General features: G+C 40.7%; 1 protein-coding gene across 1 annotated transcript; it reads left to right on the top strand.

Moving 5' to 3' along the window:
* Nucleotides 1–12715: 12715 nt before the first annotated feature.
* On the top strand, nucleotides 12716–13300 carry LOC307102497 (large ribosomal subunit protein eL32-like). Its single transcript, XM_079776090.1, has one exon. The coding sequence runs from the start codon at nucleotides 12851–12853 to the stop codon at nucleotides 13253–13255; it is 405 nt and encodes a 134-aa protein (XP_079632216.1). The 5' UTR covers nucleotides 12716–12850; the 3' UTR covers nucleotides 13256–13300.
* The last annotated feature ends 370 nt before the right edge of the window (nucleotides 13301–13670 follow it).

Raw genomic sequence — 13670 nt, 5'->3', positions numbered from 1 at the left:
GTGCCCTGGCCTGTTGGTCTGGTTACAGACTGGACACCACGGTGAGTCAGAATATCATTTATTCACCGCTTACTTCACATCAAACACTATTCCAAGCGCTTTAAATCTGTTAGCTGGTTTGTTCTCATAACAACTGTATACACTTCTCCCCATTTTACAGTCAGGACACCGAGGCACGGAGAATTTGGGTAAGGTGCCACGGTCACAGAGAGAGCCAATGGGAGGTTCTGTTACCGGCAGACCAGAGACAACCCTTCCCCACACCCCAAAAAAGGTGTATTGTGTTGGACAGCCCCCTGAGTCAGACGGAGAGGGCTGTCCCCAAGCTCGATTCTTGTTTTCTTGTGTAAATTACTTTTTAAAAAAATATATTTTTGTTGATTTCAGAGAGGAAGGAAGAGGGGGAGAGAGAAATATCCATGATGAGAGAGAATCATGGATGGGCTGCCTCCTGCATGCCCCACTGGGGATCGAACCCACAACCCGGGCATGTGTCCTTGACAGGAATGGAACCTGGGACCTTTCAGTTCGCAGGCCCAGGCTCTATCCACTGAGCCAAACCGGCTAGGGCCGTATAAATTACTTTAAATGAGAGACCCTGTGTGTTGTGATAAAGCCAATTTATTAAAGCAATTGAAACAAGCAAATCTATACATCTGATTTGTGAAGCACAGCTAATCCGAAGACAGGGTTGGGGGTCCAGGTGTTATATCCCCCCCTGAAGTGCTGCTTGGAGTGATTTGTGGCCTTTCCAGAATTCATGAGATGCACCTGGCAATTTTATCTTTCCAAGGGGAGACTGCTGGTTTTTCTGTTTAGGGAGTAAAACTGCCCTTTTATGACTTCTCCTTCCCCCCTCCTTTCCTGCACTCTCTTATTAGGGGAGGATTTAACCATTTGCTCTCAAGTGTCCTTGGCTGGGGAAGATAATGGCTTGTTATTTATGAGCAGGCTGCAAATTGCCTACACTGTTTGGTCTTGTTTTGACTTTCTTCTCTCGGTTTTAATTCCTCTTGCCCTGGAATTTTCCTAGCTTTTCACAGCCCTGTTAACAGTTCCAAAGTGGTAGTTTTAACCACTGCATTGTACAACCTTTGGAATAAAAATTCTTTGGGAAGGAAGAAAGGAAGGGAGAACTCAGCTCTCTATTAGAAATGGAAGGGGAAGGATAATTTCCAGCCAGGGCCAATCAGGGCAGGGTGTGTGGTACTTATTAAAGATCTAGAAGGGAAAGGTGGAATCTCAACAGGCAAAGATGAAAGGTGGGAGAAGGACTCAAATGAGCTAAAGTAGAGAGGAGGAGAAGTAGTGTGTTTTCTGGAAATATCAGGGCTTTCCAGACTGACAAGAACAACTGTTGGAAGTTTAAGAGTGATGAAAAACCTAGCTGGTTTGGCTCATTGGCTAGAGCATCTGCCTGTGGACTGCAGGGTCCCAGGTTCGATTCCAGCCAAGGGCACATGCCCGGGTTGCAGGGTGCATCTCCAGTAGGGGCTGTACAGGAGGCTCCATCCCTGGTAGGAGGTGTGCAGGAGGCAGCTGATAAATGATTCTCTCTCATCAATGATGTTCCTATCTCTTTCTCCCTCCCTTCCTCTCTGAAATCAACAAACTAGTATATTTTTTAAAATAAAATAAATAAATAAAGGCTGACTCACGCATGCACGATACATATAAAGCTGTCGCTGGCACCAATCTAGACAGAGTAGGAATATTCCTACCTGAACCCGTTTTCGGACATGGTCAGTTATATGTTGCTTTCTCTCGAGTTCGAAGAAAGTGTGACTTTAAAGTTAAAGTTGTAAATACTTCATCACAAGGGAAATTAGTCAAGCACTCTGAAAATGTTTTGACTCTTAATGTGGTATACAAGGAGATACTAGAATAAGTTTAATCAATTTATCAGTCATTGTTTTTATCAATGTTGTTTGTATATCATGTTTTTGTTGTTGTTATAGCATGTATTTCTTCTAATTAATTTCCTTTCAATGTGCACGAATCTGGAATCTGTGCACCAGGCCACTAGTATTATATAAATTAACAATGTAAAATAATATGACAAAGAAATATAGAGAAGAAATAAATAAATAAATAAATAAATAAGAAATATAGAGAAGAGTTTATGGAAGACTGTGAGTATGCTGATGTCCTGATCTTCCATAGCAGGGTCAATTGATTCTAATTTAAAATATGTTTTTTGAAAGAAAAAAAAATGATATCAAAATTGCTTTTTCTAACCTTAAATTGATATTTTAAGAAATAATATATCTTGTAGGGAATAAACATTTACTTGATTCTCAGCTTTTATTGTAGTGTTTTTTAATTCTGTTAAATTCAAATGAGCTTGAATTTAATACTTTATTTATTTATTTGTTTATTTATTTATTTATTTGGGGGTGGAGGGGGAGGAGGTTTTAGGTCGTTTTATTTGTGCAGGTAGAGAAGACAGGGGATTCAAATCCTAAGCTCTGTCTTCCCAAAGGGAGTCTTAGCCATTGTTTATATACACTATTTGGTCAATTACATGTTGATTTATTTGCAACTGACTACACTTCTTTGATTGGGTTCCTGTCAAACTCATCCTGTTTACAGCCATTTCTGCAGTATACCTTGTTATTTTTATATGTATTTTTATTGATTTCAGAGAGGAAGGGAGAGGGAGGGAGAGATAGAAATATCAATGATGAGAGAATCATTGATCAGCTGCCTCCTGCATGCCCCACACTGGGGATGGAGCCTGCAACCCCGGCTTGTGCCCTGACTGGGAATCGAACTGTGAACTCCTGGTTCATAGGTCGACGCTCAACCACTGAGCCATGCCAACTGGGCTACTTTGTTATTTTTAAATAACTTATATAGTATGATACCATTTAAAAAGTAGATATATCTGTCTATATACCTGTTAGTCTATCATACTATCTATATAAAGGAATGGAAGGATATTTAGAATGATGCTAATCAAATGTTAATAATGGTTATATTGCCGTAACTGGTTTGGCTCAGTGAATAGAGCGTCAGCCTGCGGACTGAGGGGTCCCAGGTTCGATTCCGGTCAAGGGCATGTACCTTGGTTGCAGGGCACATCCCCAGCAGGGGGTTTGCAGGAGGCAGCTGATCGATGTTTCTCTCTCATCGATTTTTCTAACTCTCTATTCCTCTCCCTTCCTCTCCGTAAAAAATCAATAAAATATATATTTTTAAAAAATAATATTTATATTTAGATGGTGGGGTTTAAGAGTTTTAAAATGTTTTTGTGCTTTTTTTTTGCATTGTTTAAATTATTTATAATGTATAATTGTTATAAGAACAATAAGCTGATTTTTCTTAAAAACAAAATGAAAAACAAACCTTCAACACTTCTTCTTAATCTTCAGGACATGGCTGAAACTTTTGTATTCAAAGTAAACATCCATGCCATAGCTGGTTTGGCTCAGTGGATAGAACATTGGCCTGCGGATTGAAGGTCCTGGGTTCGATTCGGTCAAGGGCACATGTCTGGGTTGCAGGCTCAATCCCCAGTAGGGGGAGTGCAGGAGGCAGCCGATCGATGATTATCTCTCATCATTGATGTTTCTATCTCTCTCTCCCTTTCCCTTCCTCTCTGAAATCAATAAAAAATATATTTAAAAATAAATAAATAATAAATAAAAATAAAAACGTATTTTTTAAAAAAGTAAACACCCAAAAAGGAGGACCTATGTATATTTTTAACAATAAAGATTAAAAACAACATTAATAATAATAAAAAAGTAAACACCCAGACTATTTTCCAAACCTGATTTCCTTTATTCCCACATTAACAGGGCTTATCTGTAATAGATGTTCCCTGAAAATCCCTGCTTCAGCTCCTTTTCCCACGTGATTTTTACCATTTTGAATGGGCTCACCGTCTTTGTTTTACCTTGACAAATACAGTCCACCTCGTAAAGCTCAACCTCTGGTCCATCTTTCCCATTGCCCTCTTCAGGGCTCATCCTCCTCCCCAGCATTTTTTAATCAAATAGTTAAAAGTATCCAGGTAAGGAAGTAGAGTTCTTACTTCCACTGGATTTGGTTTTAAGAGGAACTATTTAATGAGAGGCAAGTCAAGTTCTCTAAATTTAAGTCAATTCCAGGTTATTATTTTAATAAGTAGCCTCTGAAGCTTATTAATATAATAGGAAGTGAGAACTTGTAAAGCCTGAATTTCAATGTAACTTCAAGGAGTACTGAAAGTTAGTAAGATACATATCCATGCCCTAAAATGACAAGGAACAATGGTAACATAGAGAAGTATCTGAATACTCATAATTTCAGTTTTCTTTTTTGCACACAAGTAACGCCTTTTTTTTTTTAATTTAAATTCTTTATTGTTTAAAGTATTACATGAGTCTCCTTTTTCCCCCATTGACCTCTCCCTGGCCGCTCCCACCCCCCAGCACATGTCCTCACCCCCCTACTGTCTTGTGTCCATTGGTTATGCTCATAGACAAGTAATGCTTTTTATATATTACGTTTTTAAATAAAGTTGCTTGCTATTAAAAACATGTTTCGTAATCATCAAGATCTAGATACCTACTGGCTTTTTAATAAAATGAACAGAGATTTCACCAAATGACCACGTATAGTAAATACTCTTAGACTAAGAAACAATTTATTTCCGTCATCTGGGCCATGAAAAAAGACCACAATACTGTTACAGGATTCCAGAGCAGGAGGAATAGGGAAACGGAGACAGGAAAATTAGAACAAGCCCAAACAGTGTGGGAAATTTGTAGCCAGCTTGTAACTAACAAGCCGTTCATTATCTTCCCCAGCCAAGGACAAGAGAGCAAATGGTTAAGAATAAAAACAACACCTCCCTAAGGAGAGAATGCAGAAAGGGAGGGGAAAAGGGGAAAGGGAAAAAAGAGCAAGTTTACTCCCTAAGCAGGAAAACCAGTAGTCTCAAGGCTTGGCAAGATAAAGTTGCCAGGTGCCTCTCATGAATTCTGGGACGGCCTCAACAAAGTAAAATGGGACCTTGAGAATTAATCTGCACCAAAATAGCCAGCAGAAGAATTTTGAGACCTATAGACAGGAGAGTATATAGCGCCTCAGACCCCCACCCAACCTGCTCTTTAGATTAGCTGAGAGCCTGTCTGAGCTTCAGCTAAGGTATAAGCCAGGTGTATATAGGGTTGCTTGCTTTGCTTTTTCAGTAAAGGTGCATGCTTTAATTACTTTAGTAAATTGGCTTTTCACAGTCGAGGTCTCTCGTATAAATTCATTTATATGAGAAGACAAGGATGGAGATTGAGAACAGACCTCTCCACTGACTCGGGGCTGCCCTGTCCAGTAACACCTCTCTGTTGTTGGTGAGAGGTGCCTATATCAATACCATTACCTGGTGGCAACAATGAATGTCAGGAGCCAAGAGTCAATGACAAATTAATTCTAACATTATTTTAGTAAGCTAATGAAACAGAACCTCATGGAAACTTGGTCCTCACCATTGGCTTACTTCCTCATGCCTGAGGACAAAGCATTCTTCGCATAGCTGCCCTTCAACCGCCCCATCCTTTATCTTTAGTCAACACCCTTTACGACCTTAGCCAAATTATCTAAGTCCACATGATCCGCTCAGCCCCTATCCCTCCTAGACATCTCCCCTTCTAGAACTTCCTCATACCCCCTCCCCTGCCTGCAGCCCCTGCTGGCAAGCACTGATAGGTCCACAGTTCACTCCCCGCGCCCCACCTCCCACTCCCTGACTTGGATATAAGGCACTGCTGTAAGAATAAAAATTTGAGGCTTGATCAGAAACCCATTTGTCTTGCCTCCATTCTCCGCGTCCCTTGTTTGTCTCATTTCTCTTAGGTTCATCTCTAGCGACTGCGTTGTTGCCCCGCGGGTCGGGGCAAAATGGCGCCCAACGTGGTCTAGAGACCCTCCGACGAGAACATCCACTGGAAAGGCCTGGCCAGGCGACCCTCGGATTGAATTCCGCGACCCTCGGATTAAATTCCGCGACCTTCGGATTAAATTCCGCGACCTTCGGATTAAATTCCGCGACCTTCGGATTAAATTCCGCGACCTTCGGATTAAATTCCGCGACCTTCGGATTAAATTCCGCGACCTTCGGATTAAATTCCGCGACCCTCGGATTAAATTCCGCCCTAGATCGCCGCGCACCCGCCGCGAGTCAGATCGGAGTAAGGTAAGTAGATGATTTTACAAACAAGAATTTCAGAGCATTTTCACCCCTCTCTGCTCGGCTGTTATTATTGGCTTTTCGGGTCAATTCCTCTAGCCCACTAATAAGCAGTCACCTCACCGTATTGGGGAAGAGTTAAGGGTACCCAGTCTCAGTAGTGACAACTCTGAATCACCTGACCTAGTATCCCTGCTTGATTTCTCTGTCGTGAATTTCTCACTGAGTAAATTTGCTCTCCAAACCTTGAGCTTGCTACGAACAAAAGGTCGTTCACCTCATAGACTCAACCACGAGGAGTTCACCTCCCTCGTCCCTAAGGGACGGGGGCATCAGGGATCTTCCTCGTCTATGAGCGTCCGAGTAGGCGGGTTATACCTACCGACTGTTTCACGCAAGCAAGGGAGTAAAGAGCAATATTGAAAGGTGAAAGTTCCGCTTTGATTTCACAGTTGGCGAGAAAAGTCAGGCTGACCTGGCGTGGGGTTTATACAGCCCGGAGGCTTACGTGGGAGAGGATAATTACCTAAAAAGCCATCCAGCCGACCAGATATGGGGCATTCCCTGGTTCCCCCTAGGAGGAACCATCAATCATAGACGATGGGTTAGAGTAGGAGATGCTTTACAAGATTTTTATCAAGCCTTTGGCCCTGAAAAAATTCCTGTAACGTACATGCTAAAAATCCACTCACATGACCCTGACGTTCAAGAAGTTATTAAAACGGGGGAGGAAATTCTTAAAGAAAACTCCCATCCCCCTTCCACACGCCCTTCAGGATTATTATGAGACTTTTGGTCCAGAGAAAATTCCTATTTTAATTGGTGATGGCCTTGATTCAGCACAGGAGAGTTTAAGAATGTCTAAGTGGGGTGCAGCCACGGCCTTACAGCCTGCAATGGAAGGGTGCAAGTCTCTAATAATACCATCTGCACCTCTTCTGCCTCCACGTGTAAACTACTTGTAACCAAGTAAAAAAGAATAAAAGGAACTTCTCAGCAACGGCCAATAATTCTTTATCTTAAAAATCTTTTCTTTCCTTAAAAATAAAAATAAATAAAAATTGAAAAAAGTAAATAAAATAAAAACAGTAGATGCCAGACCAGTACTGAATCTTCCCCCTAAGAAAGAAGGAGGTGGGGGAAGGGAGACACGTGGTGATCCAATATGGACGCCACTCCCCAAGAAAGCCACTTCTTCGCCTCATCTTCGCCATCTTTATTTATTTTCCAGCTAATGACTTAAAGCTTTTTACAAATTCATAAATGCATCCGGGATTTCTGTGCACATGTAAGGGGAAAGGGTCAGTTTAAAAATGAGTGCGCATAGTTTTGAGCTGAACTTGACCTTTTGCTGTGTACAGAATAAAAACCCGAGACTGTTTTGACCTTAAAAATGGCGGAGATGAACCGGGGAAAGAAATACAGGCTAGTTTCCCAAGGAAATGTATTGAAATTTACATGTAAATAGCTATGGGTTTGCTTCTTGACTTCCCTAGCAGGAAAATTCTTCTAAAAAATTTAGCAGCTGTGCCAGGCCTATTGGCTGGAAATTTACAACTTTTAAGTTCAAATGATCTAAATGTATTGAAATTTATAATACTGAAATGTTGATCTGAGTATGCCTAGTATGAAGTCTAGATGATATAATTAATTAATTAATCTATTAATTGACTATGCCTTATATTTTATTTGAAATGTATCCTTAAAAATGTAAAAGTATTATTGATTTGAGAAATGCTAAGTATTTAATTTTGCTACCTAGGATTTAAAGCTCTGAAAGTTTAAGGTCTCTTTACTCTCCATTAAAAGGTTTTAAAGCTACACCCTTTTTTATGGAGGGAGGGGTGGACACGCCCTTCCCCTAGCATGCAGGTAGGCTGGTTCCCCCCAGCAGCCATCTTAGAAGAATGTTAATTTGCATTTCAATGGCTACACCTTTTGCTAGCCGACCTTCCCAGAAAAGGTCAAGTGGCTAGGCCAAACCCAGCCAGAAAAAACATGATTTAAAGTTAACTATTAGATTTTAAAATTTATTCTTAAAAATATAAAGGGTTATTAATAAAGAACTGCTAAATATTTGACTTACAAACTCTGGAAGTTTAAGGTTCAGATTGAATTGGGAGAACTTACATAATTGTGGTAACTAAATGCCTAGAGTATAGCAACTTAATTTTTGAGAAAATAAAATGTGTTTTCTCTTAAATAATTAGGAATTCAAAATATGTTACTTCTTGGTCTGATTTAAAAAAGAGAATTAATTCTGTGATACAGTTTAAATTTAATTGATATTCTTTAAGAAAATTTAAGTATATAATCTTTAAATCATATATATACATATATATATATATATTATATGTTTGACCTTTCCAAGGTATTTCAAGGTTTTGAGAATAGCTTTTAAGACATTTCACAGGCCCTTAAATGTATTTCAAAAGTCTATTCTCTCTTCATGGAAAGCTTTATAAAATAATGAAAGTTTTTGCCTGTAAGGAGGGCAAAAACAATATATTTAAATATAGCCAACATTTTCAACAGCAGTAAAATTTCTAAAAAGATAAAAGCCTCAAGCAGCCTGCATTTTTGGATCGGCTGGAGGTGGGACAGTGTTTATACTTTTGGATCAGAACAGTAAAGTATCAAATAAGTTTTACTGAATAAGTTTCTTTGCCTTTTTTTTAAATTAAAGATATCTACTTAAGTTACCTTATAAATTGGATTTTTAAAATATAATCAATGTCTCATATAAATTAAGTTACATGAGAAGCCAATGTTTTTATAAGTAATTGAATCCTGACTCGTAGCCGCCAGCATTCTTAATTAAGTTAGAGGCGGGGCAACATTTGCCGCTTGTGAGGCAGCCACCATCTTGCCTGCCTCTCTGGCCACGTGGTTACTGCCCACCATCTTGTAATAACAAAGGCCAGTCCCCTTCCTTTAAATAAGCCAATGTCTTTGTAAGCAATTTAAATAAGTTTTCTAAAAGGGTTACTGAAGGCTTCCCATGATCCCTCTGTATATTCAAATAAGCCTAAGAGGATACTTTAAAAATATAATTATAAATTTATAAAAAAGAAATTTTAAGATTTTAAATTCTATTTCACTAATATTTACAGTATAAACTGAAAATTGTTATTAAAATGTTAAATCTGAAAGTAAATTAGTAGCCACCCTTACTGTAAGAATACTTGTAATATAGCTAGCTAGTCGCCTGAGGCTTGCCTTTCAAGCTGTAACCATACAGGTTGCTTGTTATAAAAAGAAAGACAGATATTTAAATGAAACTCTCTGTAACCTGAAAATTACTTTGGAAGGAAATAGAGGTTTCCTTCAAATATCATAGAGACTGTAATTGATAACCAATGCATTAGGCCTCAGAAGGTGTAGATAAGAAAAGATTAAATGACTTTTAGAAATTATTAGGAGACTTTAACTGGTTAAGACCTTTTCTATATAAAAGGAAATTGATAGCCAGTTTGAGATTGAATTGCCATGGCCTAGAACAAAAAATATTCTTACATGATATTTTACAATTTCATTATAATTTTTGATATTTTACAACAGCACATTGTACAATTATCCCAAACTTACAAATTAATTCTTTGAATGTTTGGCAGCAATTTAAAAAGGACATGAAAGAATTTAATCCCTTCCACTGTGTGGAAGGCCCCTTGGGAAAGCATTTGAGCATTCTATATTGACCCTTCTTGCTCTTTTTGCCAAGAGGGACCCTCTTCTCACAATCCAATTGCCCATAGCTGTTGCCTGAGTTTTCAGTTCATGCTGAGGTTGAAGTCTCATAGTGGCTGGTACCATGGATCTGTCTCTTGCACAATGGCATGAGCTGGGCCCTCCCTGGAGAAGAAACCTGGGCACCCCAAGATCTGTGATCAATGCCAGGGCCCCACCAGCAGGCGAGGGGATCCCAAGGCAGGTGCTAGGCATGGAGGCCATAGGGGCATAGGCTACCAAGGAGACAGAACTGAACCTCACATCACCCTGCTTGGCCCCGGAGGATGGCTGGTTAGTCAAAGACGGGTAAGATTCCTCAAGGGAGGAACAACCTAAGACAGGCACAGTCACAGAGGGGCCATCAGGAGAGAACTTGGGGGTCAACAGAGGTGGGGCACTGAACCTCACCCCCCCAACATTACAGGGGCTTGAACACTCGCCCCTTCTGAGGGAGGTCTCCTGCCCCATGGCTGCTTCGCGCTTCCCATGCCAGCTCAAATCGGGACCCAGGCAACATACAGAGACTTGGCCCAGCTTGGATTGGGACCCAGGCAACAGAGAGTTGGCTGATGGCAGCTGCCCTATATCTAAATCCAGGAATGCTCAGGGCTTTCTCAAGGATGCAAAATAATCCTTTCCATTAATATTTACTGAGTAAACTAAGATTGTTGTTATTTAATGAGTATTAAATTTGACAGTAAAATAGTCAAGTTTTCAGATTAATTTAAATTGGCTAATTGAAAATAAGTAAATATTCAAGAAAATGTAATTGTACAAAAGCTGTTCCTAAAGTATTAACCAAAATTTCTATTGATAGTTCATTTCATGGTAAAATTACTTAACATGCAATGAACCTAAAGCAGTCATATTTTGTGCAAAAATTAAAATTTAAAGTTATCAAGACTGCATTATAAAAATCTTCCAAAGCCTCCTAAAAATTAAATAAAAAAGGGGGATAGAGGAAAAATACCATGTAAGAAAAAATATCCTGTAAGTAAATTACATCTAGAAAAAATTTTTTACTTTGAAAATTAATTTTCATACAGCAGGACACCCATGAAAAACATATATGGTGTCAAAATAAGCCAAAGGAAAATTGTTTGGGCAAAAAATAAAGGATCCCAAGTAAAATTTATAGAAAAGATTCCTCTATTAACTTTTGGTCGAGAATGTGTTTGTATATTTTCAGAAAACAACTCCTAGACCATGTGGACTCCTGCAACAGAGAGGAATTAACAGGAATGCTCCAGCCATGAAGACATTTGGCCCTTGGGCATTTAGAAAAATAACCGACCTTGTAAAATAGCAAATAGATTCAGCTTTAGTAAAACCCATCCAGGTTCACTATCAACGCCTGGAAATGGCCGATAGGTGGGACTCGGTTTACCAAGAGCGCGAAAACCTCCAGACCCAGACTCGCTCCTTCCCTACGGGGACAGCATCTTAACCAGAGGGATGCTTACCTACGCTCTGGCCAGAGCCAGAGGTATGGGTATCAAACCGGGTGCAGAGCAAAGCATTGCAAGGGAAGGTTCAAACATTTTCAACCTCCTCTGGATTTCCCTGAGAGTATACCTGGTTTGCATAGAGGATGACATCAATAAAAATAATGGCTCTGCCTCTCCTCCCCAAAAGATGTCAAGAGCCACACACGGTGGGTGTGCAAAGCCCACGGGAGGAACCAGGTCAATGTCTCCCCGGTTGGTTAAGGCCCACTCCCTTCTCTTAAACAGAGAGGGAGGAGATGTCAGGAGCCAAGAGTCAATGACAAATTAATTCTAACATTATTTTAGTAAGCTAATGAAACAGAACCTCATGGAAACTTGGTCCTCACCATTGGCTTACTTCCTCATGCCTGAGGACAAAGCATTCTTCGCATAGCTGCCCTTCAACCGCCCCATCCTTTATCTTTAGTCAACACCCTTTACGACCTTAGCCAAATTATCTAAGTCCACATGATCCGCTCAGCCCCTATCCCTCCTAGACATCTCCCCTTCTAGAACTTCCTCATACCCCCTCCCCTGCCTGCAGCCCCTGCTGGCAAGCACTGATAGGTCCACAGTTCACTCCCCGCGCCCCACCTCCCACTCCCTGACTTGGATATAAGGCACTGCTGTAAGAATAAAAATTTGAGGCTTGATCAGAAACCCATTTGTCTTGCCTCCATTCTCCGCGTCCCTTGTTTGTCTCATTTCTCTTAGGTTCATCTCTAGCGACTGCGTTGTTGCCCCGCGGGTCGGGGCAAATGAATAAAAGTAGTACCAAGGTTTCTTGGTTTGTTAACTATTGGGAGCTATAAAAATGATATTGAAAGTGAAAAAGTTATATTAGATATGCCATCTACATTAAACTTTTGAGAAAAAGTTTCATCTTCTTGCCCAGTGGAAAAGAATATCATTTTTTGTAACACTGTGACAACTTTTAAACATTTTAACCATATATCCAATATAATAAAAGGCTAATTGCAAATCAACCGAACGGCAGAACGACTGGTCACTATGACGCACACTGACGGCTGGTGAGCTCAGCGGCGGTGGTGGGAGCAAGCAAACCTATATACATCTGGCTTATACATTAGCTGCAGCGCAGACAGGCTCTCAGCTAATCTAAACACATAAATGTTTAAATTTTAAGAAGGGCATAAAAGAGAAGGTAAAGTCTCTCTTCCTCCCCATTTCTTACCAAGTCTCACTTCCTAGAGGACATTCTGTTAACAACTTATGCTGTTTAGTTTTCCTGATGTTTATCATAATTTCTTTTTTTATTTTGAGAGTACTCTTATGAAAGCTAGGGGAAATGAAACAAGAAAGGGCTACGATAGAAAAAGCACAGGAGAGACCTAGCTAGGCAGGCAGCTTTGACTCTCTAGAAATGTTACAGTAAAAGAAGTGGCCAAGGCTCTTTCTCAGCGCTGCCTACGGAGGTGGCAGCCATCTCCTGCTCGGCACCATGGCTGCCCTCAGACCCCTCGTGAAACCCAAGATTGTCAAAAAGAGGACCAAGGAGTTCATCCGGCACCAGTCAGACAGATATGTCAAAATTAAGCGGAACTGGCAGAAACCCAGAGGCATTGACAATAGGGTGCGTAGAAGATTCAAGGGCCAGATCTTGATGCCCAACATTGGTTATGGGAGCAACAAGAAAACAAAGCACATGCTGCCCAGTGGCTTTCGGAAGTTTCCGGTCCATAATGTCAAGGATCTTGAAGTGCTGCTGGTGTGCAATAAATCTTACTGTGCTGAGATTGCTCACGTCTCCTCAAAGAACCGCAAAGCCATTGTGGAAAGAGCAGCCCAGCTGGCCATCAGAGTCACCAACCCCAATGCCAGGCTGCGCAGCGAAGAAAATGAATAGACAGATTGTGTGCACGTTGTATTTGTGTTAATAAAATCATAAAATTCTGCCAAAAAAAAAAGTGACCAAGGTGGGGCTGCTGTCAGCTCCCTGGAGAGTCAGAGAAAAGAGGGCCTTGGGGACAGGTTTAGGTTTAGGGAGTTAGCATGGGACAGCTGCCCAATACTCCCCTGGTTGCAAGTTTTGTGGGGTCCCTTAGAATTTAGGAGAAGCATGCCTGTAGGACAAGAGCGGAAGGGAAAGGTGCAGGAAAGGAAAGCACACCTATCCCTAAGTGGTTTGGCTCAGTGGATAGAGCATTGGCCTGTGGACTGAAGGGTCCTGGGTTCGGTTCCAGTCAGGGGCACATACGCAGTTGTGGGCTTGGTCCCCAGTGGGGGGGTGTGCAGGAGGCAGCTGATTGATGATTCTCTCT

The sequence above is a fragment of the Cnephaeus nilssonii genome, assembly GCF_951640355.1.
Source record: "Cnephaeus nilssonii genome assembly, chromosome: 7".
Taxonomy (NCBI): domain Eukaryota; kingdom Metazoa; phylum Chordata; class Mammalia; order Chiroptera; family Vespertilionidae; genus Cnephaeus; species Cnephaeus nilssonii.
The sequence above is the reverse complement of the archived record's forward strand: the minus strand, read 5'-3'. Positions and strand labels throughout refer to the sequence as shown.

Bases quoted from the DNA above. Each gene is read 5' to 3' on its own strand.
- LOC307102497 (XM_079776090.1), top strand. From the start codon at position 12,851: ATGGCTGCCCTCAGACCCCTCGTGAAACCCAAGATTGTCAAAAAGAGG.